Genomic DNA, 25,753 nt, shown 5'->3' with positions numbered 1-25,753 from the left:
TGATTGTGGAACCCGGGCCAGGAGTGCTGAGTATCGGCCACACTGGGGCTCTGCTGACGCGGGGTGTGCACAGGCAGACTTGTCCGCCTGTGAGCACTCAGGGTCAGATAAAGCCCTCTCCTGGCTGAGGGAACACCTAGAGGGTGTCACAGTGTGTCTCAGGGTCACCCTACCTGGCTTGAGGATGATGCTGAAGCCCCAGCTGAAGAGTGATGAAAAGAGGGCAACGTGAACCAAGCGCCCCCAGAAGTGTAGCAGCTGCCCTGGGAACAGGCTGGGGAGGCCTGGGGAGGCTGGGAGATACCTGGGGCCAGGCCCCTGGCCATGCAGGATGGAGAGATGTGGGTTCCTTCCCCTCTCAGCAGACAGAGCCTATCTAAGATCCCCCAGCTCATCTCAGAGTCGGAGAAGCATCAGCCCTGGGGGGCTCAGCCAGGACAGGTGGGGTAGGACCTCCATGTCCAGGTTTGGCCAGGCTGGTGCTCAGGCTGGGACAGGTGGCCCTGAGGCATGAAGGTGCCCAGGCATCCCTCCCTTTTCTCAGGCAGACTTCCTTGACTCAGCCTTTGACACACATAAGGGAGGATTGGGAGGTCGGGGACAGGAAGCTCAAGGAGCCAATCACCCTGCACCGCAGCCTTTCAGGGCTAGTTCTCTGTTAGTGTGTGTGCGCGCGTGTGTGTGTGTGCGTGTGCGTGCGCATCAACGGGAATTTCTGATAGAAGCAGCCAGATTCTGGAGAGAGAGAGAGAGAAGAGGAGAGGGAATAACAAGAAGGGTGGAGAAAATTGGGGGTGGGAGAGACAGACGGAGAGAACAGCAGTGGGAGAGAGAAGAGAAACACGGCAGAGGAGAGAGAGAGAGAGAGAGGGAGAGAGGAGGGGAGAGAGAGAGAGAGAAAGTGGAGGGGAGAGCTGAAAGGGAGATCGAGCGAAAAGAGCGAGCAGAGAGAGGGGAGGAAGAGAAAGGAAGGGAGCGGGAGGGTGTGCGGAAAGGAGACTGAGCGTGGAGGGATGGGGTGAGAGCGGAAGGAGCAAAGGCAGAGCCAGGCAGCGGGCGGCTGCAATCCAGGATCCGAGGGCGCTCAAAGCTCCCAGTTCGGCGGCGCATCGGCGCTTGCCCGGGAGGTGGCGCGGGGCTCCGGGGTGGCCACGCGCCCTCCGGGGAGCCATGGCAGCGGGGGCCGGGGGTCGCGGGGCGGCGGCGGCGGCGGCGCCGCCGAGGGGCTGAGCGGGCGGCGGGCTGCGCCATGGCGGCGCCGGGTTGCCGGCCCTGAGCGCCGCCGGCGGCGGGCGCGCACCATGAACTCGTGGGACGCGGGCCTGGCGGGGCTGCTGGTGGGCACGATGGGCGTCTCGCTGCTGTCCAACGCGCTGGTGCTTCTCTGCCTCCTGCACAGCGCCGACATCCGCCGCCAGGCGCCGGCGCTCTTCACCCTGAACCTCACGTGCGGCAACCTGCTGTGCACCGTGGTCAACATGCCGCTCACGCTGGCCGGCGTCGTGGCGCAGCGGCAGCCGGCCGGCGACCGCCTGTGCCGCCTGGCCGCCTTCCTCGACACCTTCCTGGCCACCAACTCCATGCTCAGCATGGCCGCGCTCAGCATCGACCGCTGGGTGGCCGTGGTCTTCCCGCTGAGCTACCGCGCCAAGATGCGCCTCCGCGACGCCGCGCTCATGGTGGCCTACACGTGGCTGCACGCGCTCACCTTCCCCGCCGCCGCGCTCGCCCTGTCCTGGCTGGGCTTCCACCAGCTCTATGCGTCGTGCACGCTGTGCAGCCGGCGGCCGGACGAGCGCCTGCGTTTCGCCGTCTTCACCGGCGCCTTCCACGCGCTCAGCTTCCTGCTCTCCTTCGTCGTGCTCTGCTGCACATACTTCAAGGTGCTCAAGGTGGCCCGCTTCCACTGCAAGCGCATCGACGTGATCACCATGCAGACGCTCGTGCTCCTCGTGGACATCCACCCCAGGTGAGGGCACCGCCAGGTGCGGGATCAGGGAAGGGCTGCGGGGGACTCGCTGGGGGAGGGGGTCTCTTTGGGGAGAAGGGGGTCGTTGTCTCCCCACGCTCCAATGTGCAGTCTTGGGCAAGCCCCTTTTCCACCTAGCCTCCATTTCCTCTTTGGAAAACTGAGATGTGGGGGAGGGGGAAGGGCCAGCGTTGCCCGTCTCATGACAGGTAAAGCTAGACCGCCAAACATGTGGGTGAAACAATATGTACTACTTTTGAAGCGTCAGGGTAGAAACCACAGAGAATCAGAACTTTGTTGAACTTATGTTTGTAGTTTTCACTTTAAACAGCGTATGGGAAGGCAGTGATGTCTGTTCACTGCTTAAGGCCTTTACGTGATTCTAATCAGGCGCTGAGAGCGTGGCCTGGGTGCTTAGAGAGCTCCCTAAGAGATCTTCAGGCGCGAATGTGCTGCTCTGGTCCCTCTTTTCCTTTCTCTGGTGTCTGGTTCTGCCTCTGTGTCCTGCTCCTGCTCCTGTGAGTCCTCCAGCTGCACCTTCCTCTGTGGGTCCTTAATGGAGCATCTGAAGGGCTCCGAGGAGACTGGGGTGCCCTTCCCAGACAGCACTGTCCCTTGTCTCCTGGACTTGGAGCCTGGAGCCTTTGCAGAGGGAAAGGGTCATCCTGAGGCTCCCCGATAAAACCTGCCCACCCACCTCCATCCTCACCTGGCCGCTGTCCCAGGAAGGCAGCTCGGGACAGGCAGTCGGGTACAGGTACTCCCTGGGAAGTCCTGCCATCCCCCAGAGCTGCTCAGGGGGAGAAGGGGGAAACTCTTAGCTGAGATGTCCTGGGCTCACCTCGGCTTTCCTTCAGAGAAGAGGAGAGGAAGGGGGAAACTGCTGCTGGTGTCCCTGTGGACTCTGCGATTTTATATCCTGATGCCCTGGACCCTGGAAAGGGGGCTTAAGTGTCAAGATGGCACGAACAGTGAGGCAGACTGAGAAAGCAGTGTGGGGGGCCTGGAGGCAGGGCAGGGAGTTCGGTCCCTAGGGTGTGAATGCCTCCCTGCCCAGGGAGAAACAAGCTCGTGGCTGAGGGGGACAGACCGGGGGCATCAGTCTGAGCAAGGGCTCCTTCAATTCTGTGTTTTCCCTGCTTATAAGCAACGAAAAGAGGCCTTGAACTTCACTGCGCATAGATGGACATGTATGCCTGTGTTCATCGTTCCCCACAGAACCGTCCTTCTAGATTACATGCTGGACCAAAGCTTCTAGTCACAGAATCTTCCTCCCAGAATCACATTCAGGATGTGCATGGGGATGACTGAGGGCACATAGACACCAGGGCATGTGAACCGTGTGTGGACATGTGTGAGCTTCACACACACAATTCTGTGTGTTCATGTAGCAACAGCATGTGTAACAGACAGATCACAGGTGTGGCAATCACGCACACTGACCCAAAGACATGAGCCGACTCACTGCATGTGGCCACGCACGGTGCAGTGTCGTTTAAGGAACTATTCTGCAGCCACAATTGCAGAGCCATTCTCCTTCCCATCACCCTGGGGTGAGAGGATCTCACTTTAGAAGGTGCATTATCCCTAGGACTTGGACTGAGAGTGCTCTGGAAGCTGTAGGCAATGTTGTTGAACTCTCAGAACTTGAATGATTCCTACAGAGGGGCCCACTCACCATGAGTCTAACAGCGGAGGAGGGACTGAGCTGGGAAAGAAATCAGTTCTTATTTAGACCGGTACGAACCCCATCCCTGCTCTTCCTCCAACTTCCAGAACTAGAAGGCAGCGGCTCCTTTTCAGCCCATTTAGGATGTAGGGCTGGTGCCAGTCTTGCAAATCTCACCCAGACTCCAGGCCAGACATGGCAGAGCAAATCCCCCGGGGTCTCAGTAGAAGAGGCAGCTGCTCTGGTGGCCTCCAGTCCCTTCTTCTCTCTTCCAATCCCCTCCAGGGGAACTTTGACCTCTTCCAAGCCCCAGGATTCTCTGAGGAGACACTTTCCCAGTGCCACGGGGCCCTGCAGGGCCAAGGAGCAATGCCAGTCTGCACTGGGGACAGGAGGGTCTTCTGGGAAGAGGCTTGTCCTCGGTCAGTTCAGACAGGCCCCACTGTCCAAGGGCTGGCCTGGGGTTGTGGAATAGTAGGGAGATGCCCCTTCAGGGAACGCAACCTGCCTTTCCCTGTGGGGACAGTACCCAAAGTGAGAGGGTGGCTGGTGGGCCACACAGGAGGGCACCAGCTCCCTGACAGCAGATCCACCGGCTTCCTTCTTGGAGGCTCCAAACTCTCCCTCCCCACAAAGGAGAAACTGCCCAGCTATCTCGGGAAGGGGGACCGCCCCCTAGATCCCCCAAGCCTTTGGCCCTAAGGCCCCAGGAAGTGCCCTAGGCCAGATAGTGCTGAGAGCTGGGGGGCCCCTGGGGTCCCAGTCTCAGAACAGCAGAAGCCAAGCTTCCTTACCTGGACAGTCAGGGCAGCAGGCGAAGGAGAATGCTCACTGGAAGATTCACTTAACAGCCACCACACTCCTGGCCTCCTGGGACTTAATTAAAAGGAACTCGTTCTGAGCTCCCTGAGGTCTATCTGTCAGGGAGCTTCCTGGCGATGCCTGCTCTTCCTGCAGGGCGTTTAACACAGGGAGTGACAGGTTGGACTCCTTTGCTTCAATACCACCAAAAGGACAGTGAATTCCTGTTTTAAATTAAATCTTTGACCCTGAGAATTGTCACCAACTCCTGCCTTTCTAGGGTGGTTCCTCGAGTTTCTACAATCATAAAGAAATTGGGAATTCCTAAGATTTATTACCCACCTGGTTTACAACCGCTCAGTTTTCTTGACTCAGTTCTCCCACATCACAGCTCTGGACCACTTATAGCCAGATCCTCTCCTTGGTGCTGCCAGAGACATGGAGACACAGGTAGGGAGCCCGCGTGTTGAGGCCGCAGCCCTGCTCTCCCCATTCAGCTTGAGGGCACTCTTGCCAGCACGAGTTAGTGACTTCAGAGTAGACAGCTGGTGAAGCACATGCAAGCTGTGATCAGGGGCTACAGAGGGCTGGCTGAGCGTGTCAGAACTGTGCCACAGTAAAAGGAAGGGCCCTCACTGTGCCCTTGATTTTGCAGATGAGGAAATTGGGAGCCCCAGGGAAGGGGGTGCTTGCCGTATTTAACAGATCTAGAATGTGGCTCCATCCAAGATTCAAGCTCAGGCACACCCCTAAGTTGTGTGGATGGGGCAAGGGTGCAAATGGAGTTTCACAAACCATCTACATGAATATTTAGACTTTCTAAATTCAGCTTACAAACTGTTAAAGGAAATATGTTCTATCTTCCTACCCTGAGAAATATACATTTATAACACTTTGCGAGGCTGGGTTCAAGTTTAGCGTTCTTAGGCTCCCTGGAGTTCAGCCTCGTACCTGATGGGGAGAACTGAGCTGATTCCATGCACACAGCCCTCCGGCCTCACCTCCCCATCCTGGCTCCCCCAGCCCTGAAAGGGGCCTCCTCCCTCACAGAATGGACACTGTAGGTTGTGTATCTACCTGTTGTTCACAAATATCACCCCTCCAGCCTCCAGGCAGGCACCTAGGTGGCACAGGCCACCCTCAGGAGGATAAGCTCCAAGGAAGATGCCTGTGCACGTTCTGGAAGCAAGATCAGGGCGTTTGGGCAGGTACCTAGAACTCGGTCGAGAATGGAGGATGTGGGCTCTGGGTGGGTGCATCCCCTTCGCCCCATGAGCACTTCATTTCACGGAGAGATGTGGGCCCCTCAATGTCCGGGACCCAGGACAGGACCCCCTCTTGTCAGGTCTGAAGGCAGGACTGCTTACAACGGTGAATTGACCCGAAACACAAACCTCTTCTCCACCATCGGTCAGCTCCTTCCCTCGCCTTTTGTTCCATTTCCTTAAAAGCCAGAAAGCAAATCTGGATGTCTCTCTGAGTACTCGGAGTGTGAGCTCTGGACTGTCTGAAGTCCTCTGGGCATCAGTCAGGACCCAGATCCACTGTGTTTTAGCCACGATCACCTCATTTCTTGACTTTTCGGATATTCCCGGTACTAACCACCCCTCTGCCCTATTACTGAAGCCTCCTGGGGGACGTCTCTTTGGCCCCACATATCATAGTGCTGGAGAGCCCATCTCCTCTTGGCTAAAGGAAACTCCCTGTCTTGGCACAGCCCTTGGGACCCTCGCTGGCAGTGGCACAACGGTCACACTCCGGGCAAACAGACCTGGCCAGGAGAGCCTTCGGCTCTCGCCCTCTGTGCTGCGGGTTCTGCTTGGGAGTCCGAGGACTCCAGCCACCACCACCAGGCCCAGGACTATCTGGACGTGAATGTGGCTGGACACAGCTGGCTCGTTGCTCAGTGGTCCTATGGGAGGCAGTGGAGTCTGGGGGACACCCCAGGTCTTGGAGTCAGGAGAGCTGGAATGAGATCTGGTCTGTTTTGAACTTACTGTGGACCCTGGGCATGGGGTCCACTTTCCTGGCCCTCAGTCTCCTCTCCTGCGAACGAGGAAAGTGACAGCTTGTAGGGCTGCGAGATCTCAAGGAGCTCAGTTTTGCAAAGCTATGATGAGAAAAAAAAATGACAGCAAGAACAAAGTGATCTTATTATTATGTTGTTTGGGGAGCTGGGGGGCAGCCCTCATCGTGGGCTTAAGTAATAATAATGGCAAGCCCGAGGGCCACCCTGCTCCCCTCGGAGCCTGGGAGACTGCCCTGCCTCCTCTTCCTGCCGCATCCCTGTTCCCACCTGGAAACCTGGGGCACCCTGGGCGGAGAAGTGGGACCCATTCTCTTCCTTTGCAGGAGTTCAGGGAAGCACCACATGGTTGTAGACTGGGTGTCAGTAACTGGTGCTGGCCCTGCCTGCACCCTGCTCTCCGGGTGGGCAAGTCCCTGTCTTCTCTGAGCCTCAGTTTCCCATCTGTGAGCTGGGATCCCTCGCGTTACACATGACTGTAGAGACTAGGCAGTCTGTCCCAGAGCAGACTCATGACCCGGCCCACACGGCTGTTAACCCCAGACACAGCATCCAGCCCACACCCCGCTGTGCTCCCGCAGTGTGCCAGGTGCCAGAAAGATTAGGGAGCAGCATCCACCACATCCCTGAGCCCCAGAGAGGGTCCCAGAGCCAGAACGGGAGCCCAGGCTCCAGCTGGCACCGTCCCTGGCTGCAGTGCTCTCTCTCATGAAAGCACATTTTTGCAGTGAGAGGGATCCCTGTGGCCTGGGGGTTCAGGGTAGTACTGGAACATAGTAATTGTTTCATAAAAACATGTTAAGTGAATAATACTTGTGAGTTGCACTGACTGAGTACTTACTCTGAGTCGAGCCCTGTCCTGGGTACTTTTTGGGTCTTAACTCAGTTACTCTCAATAGGACCCTACCAGATAGGTACCTGTATTACCCTCAGTTTAGAGATGATGACGCTGATGCACAGAGAGGCTGTGTGACTCGCCTTAGGCCACACAGCAATAAAGTGGGGAAGCCTGGATTTGAACCCAGATGTCTGGCTCCGCCGCCGAGTGTTTACCACCACACTTAGCTAGAAAGGACGCCGGGCCACGGAAGAGTTCATGGCCTGACATCCATTGATGAGCTTTGCTTTGTCTGAAAGGCTAAAGGTTTTAAAGTCTCACTTTGAAAAACAAATTCTCGAGCAGATTTCTACTGTCTCTCTTCTATTAAGATTTCTGCTATGTCTCTTCGGGGAAGGTCACTTAAAAATGACTGAGACTTAATTTTCCTAAGAGGTTTTTAAGAATTGTTCATTAATTCAAATGACGTGCACTCATGAGGTGTCTTCTGGGTGTAAGATGTTGAGCTTTGTACTCTGGACACCCAAAGAAATCATGTACCTGAAAAGTGCTTGCTATCTCATTCTTCTCTCCTGTACAAAGCTTTGCAGGAACAAATGAAATTAAGTCCCCATAGGTTTTTACAGGAGAGGAGTGACATTGATCATCCAAACCTGTACAGTGTCCATTGTATTCCTGAGAAGTCACTGAAATGTTTCTGTTTATCCTTCTGAAGACCTCCAAAGCTTCAAGCAGCATCTGTCTTTAAATAGTCTTCAGGGCTTTGGCGAAAGGTTGTGTGATGCGGCAGGGTGAGGGGACTTCTGCTCCTGAGGAAAGAGCTGGGTCCTCAGACCCACAGCAGGAACCCAGGTCCCTCCTAGTGGGTGGGAAATTGGGAGCTGGTGAGTCGCTTCTGTCCTGATAAATGTTAGCTCTAGTTATAGTTATTATGAAATCTTCCTCCGATAAATGAGGAACCAGATTCAGAGAGGTTGAGTGACTTTCCTGAGGCCACACAGCTATGAGGGCACAACTGGGACTAGACACATAGCCAAAGCTTGCTCACTCATCAGGGTTATTCTAAAACACCTGAGAAATGGACAATATTGTCAGGGTCACAGATTGGAGGAGGGCCTGGCCCCAGTGCCACCACCAGTTTCTTTGGTGCCCCCTTGATGAGTCATTTATGATACGAACCTGGTGTTCATTTTTTAGGAGATGTGCAAAAACTTCATTCCTCTCGTGGGGTGAGTGTATGTGATGGCTCAGGACACCCACCTCATACCCCAAATCTCCAGCAATTCTTACATCGATTGCCCTGACAGTTTGGGGGCAGAAATTTTAATACTAAAATGAACAGTCCTGTGTTGTGGAGAACGTGCCAAACACACTGCTGGGGTGACCATTGTCCTGATTTGCCTGGGACTGAGAGGGCTCCCAGGATGCGGGACCTTGAGTTGTAAAGCCAAGACAGTCTCGGACAAACCAAGACATCTGGACACCTCACTAGACCCAGATATCCAGGATCTGGACTCGTACCTTCTCTCCAGGTCCACCCGTATCCTGTGCACGTGACACGAGTCAGAGGACTTTGGTGGGAAATTCTGCAGACACTCACACATAAATGGAAAATGAGGAGATTTAAGACTGACTCTTGCTGTGTGGGCTCAGGCAAAGTCACCCCTCTGTCCCTCGCCCCCTCAGCTTATTCTTAAGATTTTCTGAATGAGATGATGCCCCAGTGTCTCCCCAGGGATGTGTAATAACCCCAACGAGTTGAGAGGTGACACTCAAGTCTCAAGAGTCAGACGGCCTGGGTTCAGATCTTGCCATCACGTGGGACAGCCAACCATCCTGGGTTGCTCAAGATGACCAGGGTTCTCAGATGCAGAACTTTTCCATTTTGAAACCAGGACAGTCCTATGTAAACTGCCAGGCTGTGGGACTTTTAGTGCTAAAACCAGGACAGCCCCGGTTATCCGGGACAGGTTGGTCAGCCTCCTCCACTCAGCAGATCACTGTGTGACCTTGAGCAAGTTGCTTAACTCCTCTGCCTCAATCTCCTTATCTGAAAAAAATGAAGATTACAATTGTTTCAGTCCTAAGCTTATAGAGTTGTATCAAATCCATGAATGCCTATGAACCCCATCACAGTATCTAAGATGCCACACATGAAAGACACTAGAAATGTGGATTGTTATTAATATTAGTTATTAAAAATTAATTAGCAATATCAATCATGAGTGATACATTTTCAGTCAGTAGATCTGTCTGTACCAGGCCAGACTCCAGTTCTTAACTCCCTAAATTCCTGGAAAGATGCAAGTCAAGGGGAAAAAAATGTCCTACAAGAATTGCAGGGACCTTCAATCCAAACACATGGAATTGTCCACCTGTGATCAAAAATCTGATGAGGAAGAGTCTGAATTAAGTATGAAAATGATGGTTCTGGTGGAAGGAAGGGGAAGCTGCCCTGGCAGTCATGCTGCTCACGACCCTGGCTCATGAGTGTTCTCGCCCCTCCCTGCTGTCGTTGGACAGACTGGCCTAATTTCAGAGCCAGGTCATCGCAACCCAGGCCTGCCTCTGCCAAGTTCTCTTTCCTCCCGGGCAGCTCTGTCCACAGTCTTCCTCCCTGTCCATTGTTAGGATCACGTGACTTATGTTAAAAGTAAACAGTAGAAACACGTGCCCAGGCTGGGCCCCCTGGTCTGGAGCACCGGAGACCTACAGCTCCAAAGGTGCACCTTTCCCTGTTGCCTGTGTGTTTCTCTGCGGCTGCAGATGTTTTGCAAGAACCACCGCTCTTGGCTGGCATCAGATGTCAGTTCTTGAAAGGCTCCAGAGCAGAGGGCAGTCAGGAAAATGGTGTGGTTAGGGACATCAGTGGCCATCCTCAGAACTGCATCCCTGATTCTCCAGGGACTTGAAGGTCCTGTGGCTTCACCGAGCTTGGTCTCTGAATGCATCAAGCAACTTCTCCTTCTGTCACCTCATAATGTGTTGTCTGTAGCTGTGGGCAGAGCTGAGGCTTTGGGATGGAAGAAACAGGGCTGAAGGTGTGGAGGAAAGGAAGCCCCAGGCCACACTGCACAGAGTCCAGGCTGCCCCAGCTGGTGAGGACCAGCTTTGAGTCACATGGACACAGGCTCAAATCCCTCCTCCACTTACCAGCTGAGTAGATCATTTGAATTCACAGAACTCATGGTCATCATTGCTAAAACAGGGCAGGTAACACCCACCTGGCAGAATCAACTACAGTGAAGATTAGAGTTAGGGGTGCTACTTAGGGAGTGTGGGCTCTGGGGCTGGCACATAGGAGGCGTTCAGTGAAGGTTGTGAGTTTATATTCATTTACACTTGCTGGATCACTGTGCTAATTGCTTTATGTGCTTCACACATTTAATTCTCAAAACAGTCCTTCGGGGCATTTTATTATAGTCCTATCTGCGTTTTACAGATGATGGCCCTGAGGTTTAGTGAGGTCACACAGGTGCCCAAGGTCACATGCCTACAGCCCAGACGTGGCCTCAGGTCTTTCTGGCTCCATGGCCAAGTTCCTATGCTCGTGGCCACTGGCTGCATGTACAAATCGCCGCTCACTGTGACCTGTCAGGCCCGGCCCGCTAGTCACCCTTTCCCTCTCTCACGCGCAGTGTGCGGGAGCGCTGTCTGGAGGAGCAGAAGAGGAGGCGGCAGCGCGCCACCAAGAAGATCAGCACATTCGTGGGTACCTTCCTCGTGTGCTTTGCCCCCTACGTGATCACCAGGTAAACGTGGCCTGTGGGACACGAGCTGGGGGCCAGTGGGGTGGGCACAGGGCTCAGGAGACCAAAGCAGGGCCCACACGGCCTTTAGCCGTGGCCGGCCTCTCTTGGCCACGTGTTTTCCAGAGGGTGGATTAAGGGATGAGAGGGAACTTGACAAGTCGAGTGAGAAGGAAGGCACAGGCTTTTTGTCTTCTGCCTCGAATTCTTTTGGATTAGACTCAGGACCAAAAGGTGGTGAGACTCTGCCCCACATGGTTTCCAAACATCATTCTAACCCTTTAGCCTCAGCCTCCGACCCTTAGGAGGCCCAAAAGGAAAGGACAGGGTAGAAAGGACAGGGGAGAACACCCTGCAGGGGTTGGGTTCTTACTGCCCAGCCTGGTACCCTCAGCCCAGACACCCTACACAGCAGAGGCCACCTGCCACCTGTACAGGGAGCAGGAAGCATGCTCCGTGCCCATCTGGGCGGACCCACCTGTCCCATGGCTCCAGGGATCTGCCACGTTAGTCAAGGCATTGTGAGCTTGTCACGTTCTCTCTCAATCGCCAGCCCCGTGCCCCCACGCGGTGCACTGGCCTCAGGGCTGTGCATTCCAGAAGCCAACCTGCTCCAGCTGCAGCATTTCCCCCACACGCTGCAGCCAGCAGGAAAAGAAATGCATCACGCACTCAGTTTTGCTCACTGGAGGGGAAAGGAATCCTGCAAATTTGTATCCAAAAGGGCTGGACGGTTTGGGAAGGTGATGATAAAAAGTCTTTTAGGAGGTGGATGTTGGGCCTGGGAAGGAGGATCTGTGCAGGGTTTTGTGTGTACATGTGCATGCGTGTGTGTGTGTGTGAGAGAAAGAGAGCGAGCGCACGCAGCCCATCCTCCAACATCCTCAGTTGTCAGGGACCTGGAAGGGACGCCCTGCCTCATTGACCCCAGAGTTGCGCTCAGGGAAGAGGAGCCCACTGTGTCCATGTCTCCCTGTCCCCCCACCCCCACCTTCCCTCCTCATACGGAGCTAAAGCCTGGCTCCCTGGGCTCCACCCATGTTCCCAGTCCCGCTTCCTCCCTCCCAGGAGAACGTCTGTCCTCTGCTCCCAGGGGCCCTGCCGATTTGCAGATAGTGAGCCGGGCGCCCCCACAGCAGCCCCCACCATCCCTTCTCTAGACAGCACAAGCCCAGGGTACCTTTCACTGTCTTTTCCGCAGCACACCTCTCCCTTGGGGCCAGGGTGGGTGGAAAGCTAGCGGGCCTGCGTCTCACTCTAAACATGGGATGTAGGCCTGTCTGCAGGTCTCTGGATGGCTCTGCCCTGGGCAGAGCAGGGCCATCAATTCTTCCTTCCAGAACTGCCATCTGCCTACTATCCGTCCCCAGCACCTCTTCCCTCCTGCTCCCTGGGTTTGACAATTAGGAATGTCTCCAGACATTGCCAAACTTCGGCAACCTGGGGACCAGAATCACCCCCGGGTGAGCACCCCTGGTCTAGGCCGGTCACATCCAGCCTGGACACTGGAACTTGCATAGATCCGGGTTTTCCATGGGACACGAAGCCCAGGCAGGAACAGAAGAGAGTGGGTTTCCATTGCTCTCCGAGGGTGGGGCAGCAGAGTGGTTATGAGCACAGGCCAACCTGAGTTCAGACCCCAGGTCCAGGGGGTGTGCTCTGGGCTGCTGTGTGACCTTGGGCCAGTGATGTCCCCTCTCTGAGCCTCCAGCCTCTCATCTGTAAACCAGAAGTGAGCAGTGCTTGCCTCCTAGGGCTGTTGTGAGGGTTAAAGGGCTTTAAGCATGGGGCACGTGGGTATAGCGCAGGCCTGGCCTGGGTGACATCTGTGCTCAGCATCCTCCCTCCTTCCTACACTTACAGCATCACCCACGGCGCCTGGCCCGAGACTGGCGGGTGCATGAGCTAACGGGGATTAAATCCAGCGAAGAAAGATGCATCGGGCAGGGAGGGCACGCAGACACCCCTCCTCTTAAAGCCCACAGTAAAGCGGACTTGCGGGCTAATGAGGTGAACTTGAACCCTCCGAGGGGAATCGGGAATCAATTCCACCTTGAAACGATTGGATTTCTCTCTGGCTTGATCTCATTTTCCAACCAATTTTTCCTTTTTTTCTGATTGTAACTTGGTTCCTTCTAATGGTGCCCAGAAAAAAATGTTTCAGCAAAATTGATGGTAGCTTCACAACTCAATATGTTCTCTCCAAATGGATTTAATGCATTTTGAGTTTTAAAAAACATTCACAAAACTGTTCATCTTTTATGGGGACAAATGCTACTTATTAAGGAGAAAAAACTATGGCCAGGAAATCTCATAAACACAGAACAGGGGTCTGGTGAAACCGCCCCCTGCCCTGGCCCCCACTGCCACCATCCGTCCAGCGCCTGCTTTGATTTTCCCATATGGACGAAGGAGCTGTCTTAAGCAAACCTCAGAAAATATGCAAAATACCCTCATTTCATTTCAGCACACATTTCTCCCAGCACCTTCTCTGTGCGAAGTGTGAAGGAGACCCTGCAGGGGAGGCGTGGCCTGGTGGGATCCTGCAGGAGACCCCCCATGAGGGCGGCATGACCCTGTGGATACGGCCCTCTCACCTGAACGGAGCACCATGTCCTAGGTTCTGAGGCAGGAGCGAGTGAAGGGGGCTGGGCTCTGCGTGGGGACAGTCCCAGCAGAAGGGACAGCATGAGCCGGGTCTAGAGCCCTGCATGGGAGCCACCAGCCACAGGTCCCTTTGAAGAACTTGAGCTTGGCTTGTCCAAATTGAGATGAGCTGTAGGGGTCACAGGCACACTGGGTTGCCAAGGCTGACAATAGGTGTATGTAAAGTATTAATTATGTATGTATTTAATACCTTTTATATTGGTTGCCATCGGTCCCTGGGGTCGCCATTCCAGCTGTGCTACAGGAGTGCTCAGAACTTCCCTCCTCCCTTCCTTCCCTGCCCAGTGCCCTGCTGGATGTCAGAGTTTACACGGGAGGGTATAAGCAGTGGCCAAATCACTGTCTTCCTCTGTGAGGTCAGGTGCATTGAGGCAGGGGTCCTCGGAGGGCCTGAAGGCTGGGACTTCAGGTCCCAGCCCAGGGTGACAGAGAGGGAGTTGGTGGCAGGCAGGTCATTGTGGTTAGTCCTCTAGAGGTTGCACCCCTCTTGAGCCACCTCCCCCTGTCCACACCCCTTCTGCGATTGAGAGGAGACAAGATTCTGATGAGATGCCTAGTCTTTGCAACAGCTGGGAGCCCCCAGGTGGACCCCAGGGAGACGAGGACATGTGAACTTGTTCACCACACGCAGGGGGCACTCTAGGCTCCAGGTGTGTGCTGGGCACAGCCAGGACTGCATCAGAGCTACACTTCTTCTGCCAGGGCATCAAAACTGCCAAACCATGTAGGGCGGGGTGGGTGGGGATGGAGGAGGGTTTGTTCTGACACCCACCCTCAAGGAGCCTGACCCAAACTTTTCCATCTTAGCTGAGTCAGAGCTGAGAACCGCACATTGAATGAGGAGAGAAATTCATCTCTAGTGAGGAAAACGTGAAATAATCCATGCAGGGCATTCAGCTGCCCCACTGTCACCAGCGCTGGGATCGCGATGACTCACACCTTTGGTGGCAGCTGATCCTTCTGCTGCTCTTCTCAAGCTGGTTTCCGAGTGCAGACACAACCACCCCAGTCGCAGAAGAAGCTGAAGTCAGACTCTGCTCTGGAAATGTAATTGAGAATTTCACTCCTTATGGAGAACCTAGAGCCAGGGGTTATGGACGTGGCAATTTCCTGAGCAGCTGTCTCGCCCAGAGAGGGCGAGCTGGTTGTACCTTGCAGGCCAGCCGGGCCCCACTGCTGGCGGCAAGCTAGCGCACGTGTTAAGAGGGATTCTGAAGCCAAACCAGGAGTGACTCGGCCAGGGATTCAGGCCAGGTCTGCCTGGAACCAAAGCCCACGCACGGGGCCCTCGCCCTGTGCTGCGCTACGTCTCTGAGAGCTCGGAGGCGCCCTCTTTCCTCGCAGAGGATGGAGGAAGGCATTTTGCGCCATGGCCCCCTCAGAACCAGAAAGCTGCAGTTTCCGAGGTGATTAAGATCAGGTTGTTCGAGTGTCACTTAAACCCCTCGTTGAACTGTCAGTGCAGAAGCTCTGATTTCCCGCAGCTCCACGGTGACAACCTCTGTCCAAGCAACCTGCCTTCCTATGCCCAAGCATCTTGGTGCGAACCCAGATATAGTATCCAGACTCTCGTGGGTAAAGGCAGGTAGGCGAGTGAGTCCTTCCACTAGAAGAAGCAGTGGGTTTGCACGGAGTCACCTCTGATCCCCCACCTGGCTGACAGCAACTTGTGCAGACCATCAGTGCTGGCCGCTCAAGCCATCGTCAGACTTGGGTGGCCCAACGCTGACCATGCAGCAGATACCTCTCAGAAAGACAGTTCCACCAACTGCACCAAACAGCCGCTGGCATCTGTGCTTTGGGGCTTGTCAGATGACAGAGGGAAACCCTGGAACCTCCACCCTCACTCTTCACAGGCGTCACTGCCTTCTATTCACACACTCAACGGCTCCCCAAAGCCCTCGTGGGTCACATCTGACTCTTTCCAGAGTATTTGAGCAGGGTCTCAAGATCTGCCACAGATTTTCATCCAAAAGCTCTAATTAAATTTTTCTGAATTAAAATTCACATGTCTCAAAGCATGTGTAAGGCTATTATCTCTGCAGCAATATATGCTTACAAATAATTATGGTTGTCCCGGATCATCAGAGTGGGGCTTTGAGGCATTTGCAGATCTGACAGCCCCACTGTTGTGGCTTTTCAGAGCCACAGAATTATGCAGAGGCAGAGGCTTTAATATGCAAGTGGCTGTCCGGCGTTCATACTCTATTAATAAAGTGCCTTTTCCATGCTAATGTCTCATGAACATTTAAAGCACCAGCTTATTACGTACAGGTCTTCAAATACGCAGACCAGCTTCTCCAAAAGTCTTGGAAAGACATCAGTCTTGCTTCCCAAAGGGTAGTCTGTGACCCATATTGTGTGTGTGTGTGTGTGTGAGAGAGAGAGAGAGAGACAGCGGGGAGAGATGATGGAGGCACAGGTGTAAAGATGGGGCACAGATTTACCATTTTAAGTCCAAGAGTTGATAGCAAATGCCCTTGACTACACCCTGGAACTGAGTCAAGGAGCTGGGAGGGCAGCCTGGCACCAGGGAGCCATGTGGTCTCTGGTGCCCGCAGTCCAGGGTTCAAATCCCCTGGCTTTTCCACATCCAGACCACGTGGCCCTGGCACGTTACTTTGCCTTGGTTCCTCCTTGTAGTGTGAAGAACAAAGAACACTCTCAGGGGTCTTGAGATAGTGTTTGTGAAGTGACTATCGAAGCACTGAGCCCCAGAGGCCAAAGGAGGAGCTGGGTCTATGGCTACTCGTGTTACTGGTCTTGTTTTCCCCCTAGAATTTAGTTTCCTTGGAGAGTCTCATTGTCAAGCAGACTTGAGACTCTGGTTTCTCCTCTGGTTCAAAGAATGCCTTAGAGTTCTGGCAAGTGTACCCCCCTTTTTCCTCCTAGGGACCAGGACTGCCAGGCTGCTGAGTGAGGGTGCAAGGTCCCTGTGGGTGAAGGGTGAGGGGCGGGCTTCCTGGCCTGTCAGCCCTCTGCAGTGACAGCCAGCACAGAGACCTGCCCGTGACCAGGATCAGAGGGCTTTGAGCCAAGAGAGAGGAGATGGCTCCCTGGAGGAGTGCCCCCAACAGATACAGAGCAAAGGGTTGCAGCGGTGGGGCCAGGCCTGTCGGACTTGGGATGGGGTGACTGCAGGTATCTGCTCTGTGTCACCCTGAGTCAGAAAAATACGCACCTCTGGGCTCTGCTTCTGCTGTGGTAGCAGGCCACCTCCATCAGCATTTGACACCTCCCAGGCCTGCCAGGCTCTGCCCAAACCCCCGCCCCCTGCTCACCAGGAACTCCCAGCTCCCAGCATGTCTCTGAACCACCTGCCTCAGAGTCACCTGAAATGCTTGAGAAAGCAGACTCCTGGGGCCACCTCCCCTCCCCCCTCCCTCTCCCCTCCCCCCTCAACCCCACCCGTCACCCAGCCCGTGGGCTCTCAGCCCAGGGGATTCTCGGGGGAGCCCTATCAGGGCTGTCTGGGCCTGGGATGTGTGCATTTTGGGCACAGAAGCATAAATCTTTTCCCCTGAATGGAGCCCGATGGCAGAGGTTTTCCTGGTCCACACCTCGGGCGGCATGTGGAAAGTCACCTTGGTGCTTAAAGGAAGGTGGGGGTCAGGGGTCAGCGAGCACGGCTTGTGGGAAACACTCTGCTTCCCAAAGGGCGGGGCGGAGGTGACACCCCGCTCCGGGGGCTGCTGACCTCTGCAAACCTCAGGGCCGTCCCTCGGTGCCCACGGGCTCCAGGACCTCCGAGGGGCTTGGCGCCACGTTGACGATGTGACCAGGGGCCCATGAACCCCCCAATCCTGCCTGACCCCCCCGCATCCCCACGGGGTTGCTCAGTGGACGTGGATGCATTTCCCAGCACTGCCACCGTCATGCGCTATCACTAACTGAGTGGCTTAAACAATAGAAACGTCCAGTCTCAGTTCCGGAGGGTGGAAGTGGGAGATCCAGGTGTCGGAGGGGCGGCTGGGTCCTTCTGAGGCTGCGAGAGAGCTCCTGGCAGTTTACTTGCAACCTGTGGTGTCTCTTGGCTTGTACAAGCGTCACCCCGTCTCTGCCTTCATCTTCTAGTGGCATTCTCTCTGCGTGCGTCTGTGTCTGAATTCCCGCCTTTATAAGGGCACAGTTATATTGGACTAGGGGCCCGCCCTTCCCCAGTAGGACCTCACCTTAACTAATTTGCACCCACAACAACCCTATTTCTGAATAAGGTCACATTCGGAGGTACTGCGGGTTAGGACTTCAACATATGAATCTGGGGAGACACAATTCAACCCGCAACAGGGGGCTGTAGCAAAAGGAAATGAAGTCTCATTTAATTAACACCTGAGCCCAATAACCCCTAAACGCAGGGCTCTCAGGCCAGACCTGGGGGCAGGGGCAGGAGAGGGGGCTTCAGTGACCCACCCAGTGCAGCAGCAGGGAAGGAAGAGGATAGCGTGGCAGCACCTTTTAGCACCACAGGGATCCAGCTCGCAAGGAAAACGTGACTGATCAGGGTAATAATGTCCCTTCCCCAGAGGCAAGGGCGTCTGGAGGAGGTGAGCAGAGCCAGACTGGCGTGAGAAACGGGCTGGCATGCTCCCTTTCTGAAAGGTCATCTGGAGGGGACCACGTGGTCATCCCCTGCCCACATCTAGAATTGGAAAGAAGCAGTTGTAGCAATATGGAAGCCCCTCCCCTTCCCAGTCCCCAAGTGGGGACCGGGAACTGTCAGAGCTGGAAGGGAGCAAAGCCAGCCAGGGCAGGCTCATGGCGGCAGGCAGGGGTCCACGTGCACAGGAAAATCAGAAAGCAGGTCGGCCAGCCACATCTGGTCACAAAGTGGGCATCCCAGCTTCAGCCTGGCCCAACGGCCACATGAGAGCAGTGCCCAGGCCTGGACTGAGCCAAAGCACCTCTGTGCCTGGGGGCCTTAAGGAAGCCAGATGCTGGCTTTTCAAAGCAGAAGTCATGTGCCCGGCAGACAGGGGCAAGTGACAAAAGTGCTGCGTAGCCCACAATAACTTCACGGAACAGGGGTCCCCAGGGCTGGAGAGGAACCCAGAATTCATCCTGTCCAGTCTGCAATGCTGAGACTTGAACTCCAAGTGTGCTGCCAAGTCAGAGCATGCAACCAGCTTTCCCATGTAGGAGACGCTGGCTTGCTGCTCAGTCTCCGAGCCTTGATTTCCTCATCTGTAAAATGGGACTAGTGATACCCATTCTGAAGAGGATAATCGTCAGATTGGAGACTCTGCACATCAAGGAGCTGGCCCAGAGGAGATACTCAACTGGGAATTATTATTACTGAGCCAGGCAGGTTCAGGCTTTACGTAAAATCTTTGAGAAGCAAATGCAATGGATTTTACCTCTTAATGACCTAAATGGTAAAATTTTAAGTAGTCCCAAATAATTTTATTCTGTGAAATCTACAGAACCTGCAAATAATAATTTGGATCCTGCTGGTTGGTTTGATGATATTTGGCTCTTAGTAAATCCTCTTGGGAGAGCCCAAATGCTCAGACTGAATTTAGCAACCCTGGGAAGACTAGACATTTTGGAAGAGCAGTTTGGCATTGCGTAGCAACAATGTGTTGGCATTCAGCTATTTCATTGTTATTATTAGGTGTGAATTCTAAACTCGGGGTTTTTGTTCCCTTAAATTCATCACTTCCCAAAATAGATTTCTTAAAAGTACAGATTTCCCAAATGCCACCAGCTCCACTTCCCCATTCGAGCTCCTAAGGACAGGAACAGAAATGTGGCCACCTTTTCCCACGGGGTCGGAGGGCAAGGGCAGATAATGGTACTGGAAACAAGATGCCAAATGGAGGACCTCATAATGGATCCATTAAGGATCTATTTGAAAAGCGGGGCTTGGCAGTGGAGGAGCTCACCCTACCAGCTTCCTCCCCTTTCCCTTCACAGGCTCGTCCTCACAACCTCAGCCCAAAGAAGCTTCAGAAACATCACTAAAGTTGGCAGCGCAGAGTTACATCCCAAGCTCAGTCCCTTCTGAGCCTGGGTTCTCACCTGGGCAGCCTGCAGAGCTGAGAGCCACCTTTGCCTTCCATCTTGCAGATCCCAGTCTGAGCACAGAGGCTGGAACTTCCTCAATCAGTGACTTGCTGTGTGATGCTGGGCAACCCCTTCCCCTCTCTGGGCCTCAGTCTCCTTATCTGACAGTGAGTAAGGAGAGGAAAATTCATCATCTCTAAGCTCTCCCCAAGCTCTGTGGCCTTTTCTATCCTATATTAATGCTGGCAACATCCAAATATGGCCAGGGGTGCTGGATACACTCGGGACAGGAGGAAAAATGGCCTGATTTGGGGAGGGGGAGAATTCCATTTATAGCCAGAGGAAGGTTTTTATTACCTTGTAGCCTGGTGTTAGCACCACTGAGTGGAGTTGTTCGTTGGGTACCAGGAAGGCCCCTTTGACACATGAGCTGCATCTTCCCTCACCGCCTCCCAAAGGATGAGGGTCTCTGTAGGGTACCCTGACTGCTGCTCTTGCCAGGCGCCACCAGAATCCCGACTCTGGGAAGAAGCCTTCGCCACCAGCAGATTCCTTCCTGATGCAAGACACACTTCGAGCTTTGCTGAATATTTGCAAAATGATTCTCAGCCCTTCCTCCCAGGCAACCTCCCTTGGAAGGCAGAGCTAGGATCTGAAGCAAAGAATCAGTCTCTTGTTGTTGCAATGATCATAGACATGGTCTAATACAACTCTTTATTTTTTATATGAAACATCCAGGCCCCAGGAAGGGAAATGATTTCCCCAGGGTCACAAAGCAGGTCAGCAAGCAGAGTTGGAGCCAACGGCCAGGACCAAATTAGCTAATAGCACCTCTTAGGTCAGCTTGGGTTCCAGAGTCAGACAAACCTGGGTTCCAATCGCATCTTTGCAGTTTACTAGCAAATCACTTAGCCTCCTGAGATATCTATTTCCTCAAGTGTAAAATGGATACAGTCACGTCTCCCAAGAGTCCATGAAACAACGTGTAACGTGCATTGTTAGCATAGTACCTGGAATAAAAGAAGTGCCAGGTGAGTGTCCACCGTTGTTCTGGGTGTAAATTGCTGTCGTCATTGTCACTGCAGGAGGCAGCCTCAGAGAAACGGCAGTGTGGCCAGGGAGCGGGGGTCAGCCGTGCGCTCCTAACGGGGGTCTCTCTCCGCAGGCTGCTGGAGCTGTCCTCCGCGGTGCCCATCAGCTCCCACTGGGGGGTGCTGTCCAAGTGCTTGGCCTACAGCAAGGCCGCGTCCGACCCCTTCGTGTACTCCTTGCTGCGACACCAGTACCGCCAGAGCTGCAAAGAGATTCTGAACAGGGTCCTCCACAGGCGTTCCCTCCGCTCCTCTGGCCTCTCGGGTGACTCCCACAGCCAGAACATCCTGCCAGTCTCCGAGTGAAGGCTGCTGCTCCTGCTGGAGGGCTCGGAAGGAGGCGGCTGGTGAGAAAGGGAGGGAGGGCTTGACGTGCCTGGGCGGGGACCACCGGCCGCCACTCACCTGGCAAGCCCAGGGGTTCCGGTTCCCTGGCTTGGAGCGGCTCTGAAGCCTGCTTCCTGCTTCCTCAAGGGCAGGTGTTGGACTGTCCCTATTTATCACCAAAGGATGACCGACGGACATGCTGTGTTCTGGCCTTTCTTTCTGAGAAGCTCCTTCAAGTTCATAGACTCACCAGAGGCTCCCCAGGCGCCACACCCAGTCCTGTCATGATCAAGGACACACAGCGCTGGTGGCAGGTGGGGAAGCATGGTGTCCACTTGCTTACTAACCCCTGGACGCTGGGCTCCATGCTGAAGGAAAGTGGTCACCTCCATGGGACATGAGTCACACTGAGAGTGAGGCTGGCAGTGGCCACCTGGCCCCCATCGAGCATGGCCACTCTTCACATGTAGTGGTGGCTGCTTTAACCCAAATATTACTCAGCTGGTACTAACTAAATTGTGCTCAGCTGGGACTCTTGGGCCCCTGTGCCCAAGGGGAAGACAGCCAGTGGTTACCCAACTGTTGGCTGGCAAGTTGTCTTAGAAGTGGTTATACTGGATTCAACTTTTTAAACCTCTCTTCCCCACCTCCCCGCCAAAGCTAACGTTTGTGTGTGTAGACATTCTTAGCATGAAAATGGTTTAAATAGGCAGGTCCTACATATAATAATGTTCTTTGAAGTCTGACCCTGAAGTCAACATCTTCTGATTCACATGTTGTAACTGTTGGAGCCAAGCAGAGGCAGGAGGGAAGTGACTGGCAGGTCCCCCGACCCCAGTTTGTGACCTGAATTTGCAGGAAGCCTTTCACCTTGTCTTGTGCATCTTGTCGGGCGTGTCCGCTGAGGTGACTGGACAAGAACTGACCTGAGCAGGGTTTTTGCCTTGATTTTAAGGCACTGGATTCCATTATCCTAATGGTTCAATATCCTTGTTTCTGTAAGTCATCAATAGAAAGTAGAGGCTTCCCAAGGCGATCCAGAAAGTGCCCTGCGCCCATGATGGGGGAGTGAAATTTTTATGGAAAACCATAACTCTAACACATATGACAATCCACTAGTAGCCACCATCCTGATTTCATTAAAAACCAAGGTGAGTGGACCATGCTTTCTGCCCATCCGTCTTTTTACCATTTCAAATGATGCGTGAATGCTGAGAGCAGTTATTTCTCCATCCTCCACCATAAGTGATTCCTCCAGGGTGGGAAGGATGGGAGCGACAGATCCAGGGGGCTCCTTATCTCCTTCCAGCCCTGCACATCCTCACTTTGGAGACGTGGAAGGGAGGACACAGCTCAACAGGGACCAAGCAGGAAGAGCCTATTGCCTTTCAGTGCCAGTGCCCAGTTTTGAAAAACAAAGGAGCGTGTGCATGTTTGAAAAGATGTTGTCTTATCACCCTTAGTTCCTCATTTAGAAAACGAATAACTGAGCCTGGCTGACTCCTGTCTAGTTTCTAAGTTTCCACGGAGACAGACACAGCTTCCAGGACCTTGACACCTTCCCTTTGCAGTTGGAGGTGTGCTCACACCTGCTTGGAGGAGCCAATGGTGCACGTCCCTTCCCAGATCCACGGTCTGGAACATCACGTCAGTAGCTTGAAATCAGCCTTGATAGGCATATTTATACCAAGGAAGTCAGTAAAGGCTACGAATCTGGCCTTTTTCTCCACTGAGAGCTGGCTGTTACACGTCCATCAGCACATCACTGCCCAGACGTGACTGTGTGTGTTACTGAAACAAAATGGCTCTGATTCACAGTGCATTTGCCCGCTCAAGTTCAACTCACAACAGACATTCGTTTTTGTGGCTCTTTCCTCGAGACAAGCAGCTGTTCACCCTCCACTGTCCCAGCCTCAAAAATACCAGCGAGGTCGGGGACAAGCACAGAGCCAGGAAAATGCGCACCCCGGGATCTGACAATCTAACCCTTTCACACAAATACTCTTTGGGAAGCAGACGAGTAGTGACCCAGGGGATGAGGTCAACAGACAGTCAAATTCAAGCAACAAAGTGTGTTTTCATCAATGTCAGATTGGAGGAATAACTGTCCAATCCTCTTCCTGCTCGCACTGTGTAGGCAGCATTTGTACCCCCAAAGGCAACCAGATCTCTTTTACCTCTTCTTTAACTAAGAAAGAAGACCTGCCACCCACAAGTGCTACATAGCTTTTTTTTTTAATGACGTATAGTTGATTTACAATGTTTCAGGTGTACAGCAGTGATTCAGTCATATATATATATAATATATATATATATATATATTATTTATATATATATAATTTTTCAAATTCTTTGCCACATACCTTGAAAAAGATGCATAATTTACACTAAATCTCCAGGACGGCCCCAAACCCAATAAAACCAGTTGTGCTGACATCATGGAGACAAAAGCCTGGATATGCCAGTTGATTGGGTATTTTCATTTTATTTAGATGCAGGCATTAAAACCCAAGAAGAAATGAGAAGCAGATCACGGCATTCGTGATCTGCATCAACCAACTCAGCTAGAATTACCTTTAGGTAAATGTTTATATTTATCTACATACAGTCTGTAAAATTTCCCCCGGCTTCATTATCCCCGGAGAATATCTACCTCATTTGGTAATTTATCAGGTGGAACGTGGCTATCTCAGGTAAAACAGAAGTGTCAAGGCTGGCCTCTATGTCAAGGGCCTGGGATGACTCACGTGACTTCAGTCTAGTGTGAGGCTTGAAGCCGAAGGCTCAAACTCTGGTGGACAGCTGGACGCGGCGTGAAGGCACTTTAAGAAGCTCGAAAATAAAGCCTGGATTGGAGAGGCTCTCCGATTCCAAACCCCCCACACAGAGCTCAGATTCTCTCCCTGCTTGATCAGCACTTGTAGGTTTAAACCCAGCCCATGACGCCTGTTTTCAGTCACTCTGCAACTCCAGCTTTTCTTTATGCTGCTTCTTGAAGGGGGGGATTTCCGAGCGGTGGGACCCACTAAGGGAAGAGAGTCATAGCATCTGGGGTTTGTGTGTCTCATGGTCAGCTGACCTCCCAAAGATGTGTCACTAAAGATGTTACGCCTGTTTTTACTTAGAAGTCGGTGGGGGGAGGAGGGGAAGTGGCCTTGAGTCATCTCATACCAACTGTCCATTCCTTCTAGGACTCAGCTCAGTCTCCTGTCACCATGAGCAATAAACCTCTCTCCTCATGATTGTGAAACTAGTTTTCTTTCTCACGACGCCTTTCTTTCTGAGAGAAGATGGAAAGAGCGGGCCACGTCCACCTCCGGGGCGCTGGCCTTGTTACATACTTGGGTGCAGGTGAACAGTGCCTTCACAGGGTTGCAGTGTAATCCTTGGGGGGACCGTGGGCTGTACATTTTTAGAATTTACCCCAATTCAGGATAAACTAACTTGCCTACGATTTTAATGAGGATATTTCATCAGATGCCTGGAATTCCTTGTATCAGCTCACATCCTTTGGACTGTGTGCACCACGGGGAAGAAAGAGGTCCAGGATATGTTTGGGGCTCCCACAACCTTTGTGGAAGGTCTAAGGCATCTGGAATGATGCCATTGGCTCTTGAACTTTACTATCCACAAGAATCACCAAGAGAGGTTGTTTAAAATGCAGATTCCTGTGCCCCTTCCTCAGAGATCACTTTAAGGAGGTCCAGGCAAGACGTGGGGTTCTGCATTTTCAAACGTCAGTGCCCAGGTGACTGCTGTCAGTGGACTTCAAAGTACTCCCCGAGGAAGGAAATCTTAGACACTTGGATAAACTCTATGGAAAACTGGGTCCTTCTTAATACCTAAGTTTCAACTGTCTGACATCATTTCCTAAGACTCCAAACAGTTCTATCTCCAGCCTTATTCAAGGCTGAGTCATTTTGTTCTCAGAGGGACAACACTGATCACGCCATGAAAATTGTTATAAACCTGTTTTCACAAGACTCTGGTGGAACAGCAGAAGCTGCCCCCACCCTTCCATCACCTCTCAAGGCATTTGCAAAGCAGCCTCCTTTGTCTCTGTGGAGCTCCCAGGTGGAACACCAGATGTGCTGGGGTGTTGGCGGAGGGGCACCACTGGCTCGCTCAGACACTTTGTTAGAGAAAAGGGACCAGCATCAGAAGGCCCCAGAGATGCTTGCTTGGGTCTTAGCACAAACTCTACCTAGGCGGCCTGACTTGGGGAGATGACAGTGTCTAGCCCCTCTGCCACCGAACCAGAGCCCACCCCACTCCCTTCCCACCCAGCCTCAGATACAGGGAGCTGAGCCAGACTGGGGCGGGGCCAGAGAGAGCCGATGCTGGATGCCGGCCCTTGGATGTGAATTTTCTGTTGGTTCCCCACCTCATCCAGCATGGCCAACCCCGCCAGGTCCCCCAGGAGCAGTTTGTAAAAATGACAATGGTCTCAACAGTTGGTGTGTCGTGCGTGAAGCCTAGACACCAGGCACCATGCTGAGTGTTTTGGGGTAGTGTTTCCATGAATCCCCACAATATGATCACTGTCTCCTTTTTACAGATATGGGAGGATCTGTAAGTCCTCGGGCAGAAGGGAGAGAAGTTTGAGGGGCTGC

General features: G+C 53.4%; 1 protein-coding gene across 1 annotated transcript; it reads left to right on the top strand.

Annotated features, from left to right (window-relative positions):
- The first annotated feature begins 789 nt into the window (after positions 1 to 789).
- Positions 790 to 24,347, top strand: GPR26 (G protein-coupled receptor 26). Its single transcript, XM_010952924.3, has 3 exons — positions 790 to 1,969; positions 10,942 to 11,055; positions 20,888 to 24,347. The coding sequence occupies exons 1-3, from the start codon at positions 1,302 to 1,304 to the stop codon at positions 21,117 to 21,119; spliced, it is 1,014 nt and encodes a 337-aa protein (XP_010951226.2). The 5' UTR covers positions 790 to 1,301; the 3' UTR covers positions 21,120 to 24,347.
- The last annotated feature ends 1,406 nt before the right edge of the window (positions 24,348 to 25,753 follow it).

The sequence above is a fragment of the Camelus bactrianus genome, chromosome 11 (assembly GCF_048773025.1).
Source record: "Camelus bactrianus isolate YW-2024 breed Bactrian camel chromosome 11, ASM4877302v1, whole genome shotgun sequence".
Lineage (NCBI taxonomy): Eukaryota > Metazoa > Chordata > Mammalia > Artiodactyla > Camelidae > Camelus > Camelus bactrianus.
Note: the sequence above shows the minus strand (reverse complement) of the source record. Positions and strands in the feature narration are given on the sequence as shown.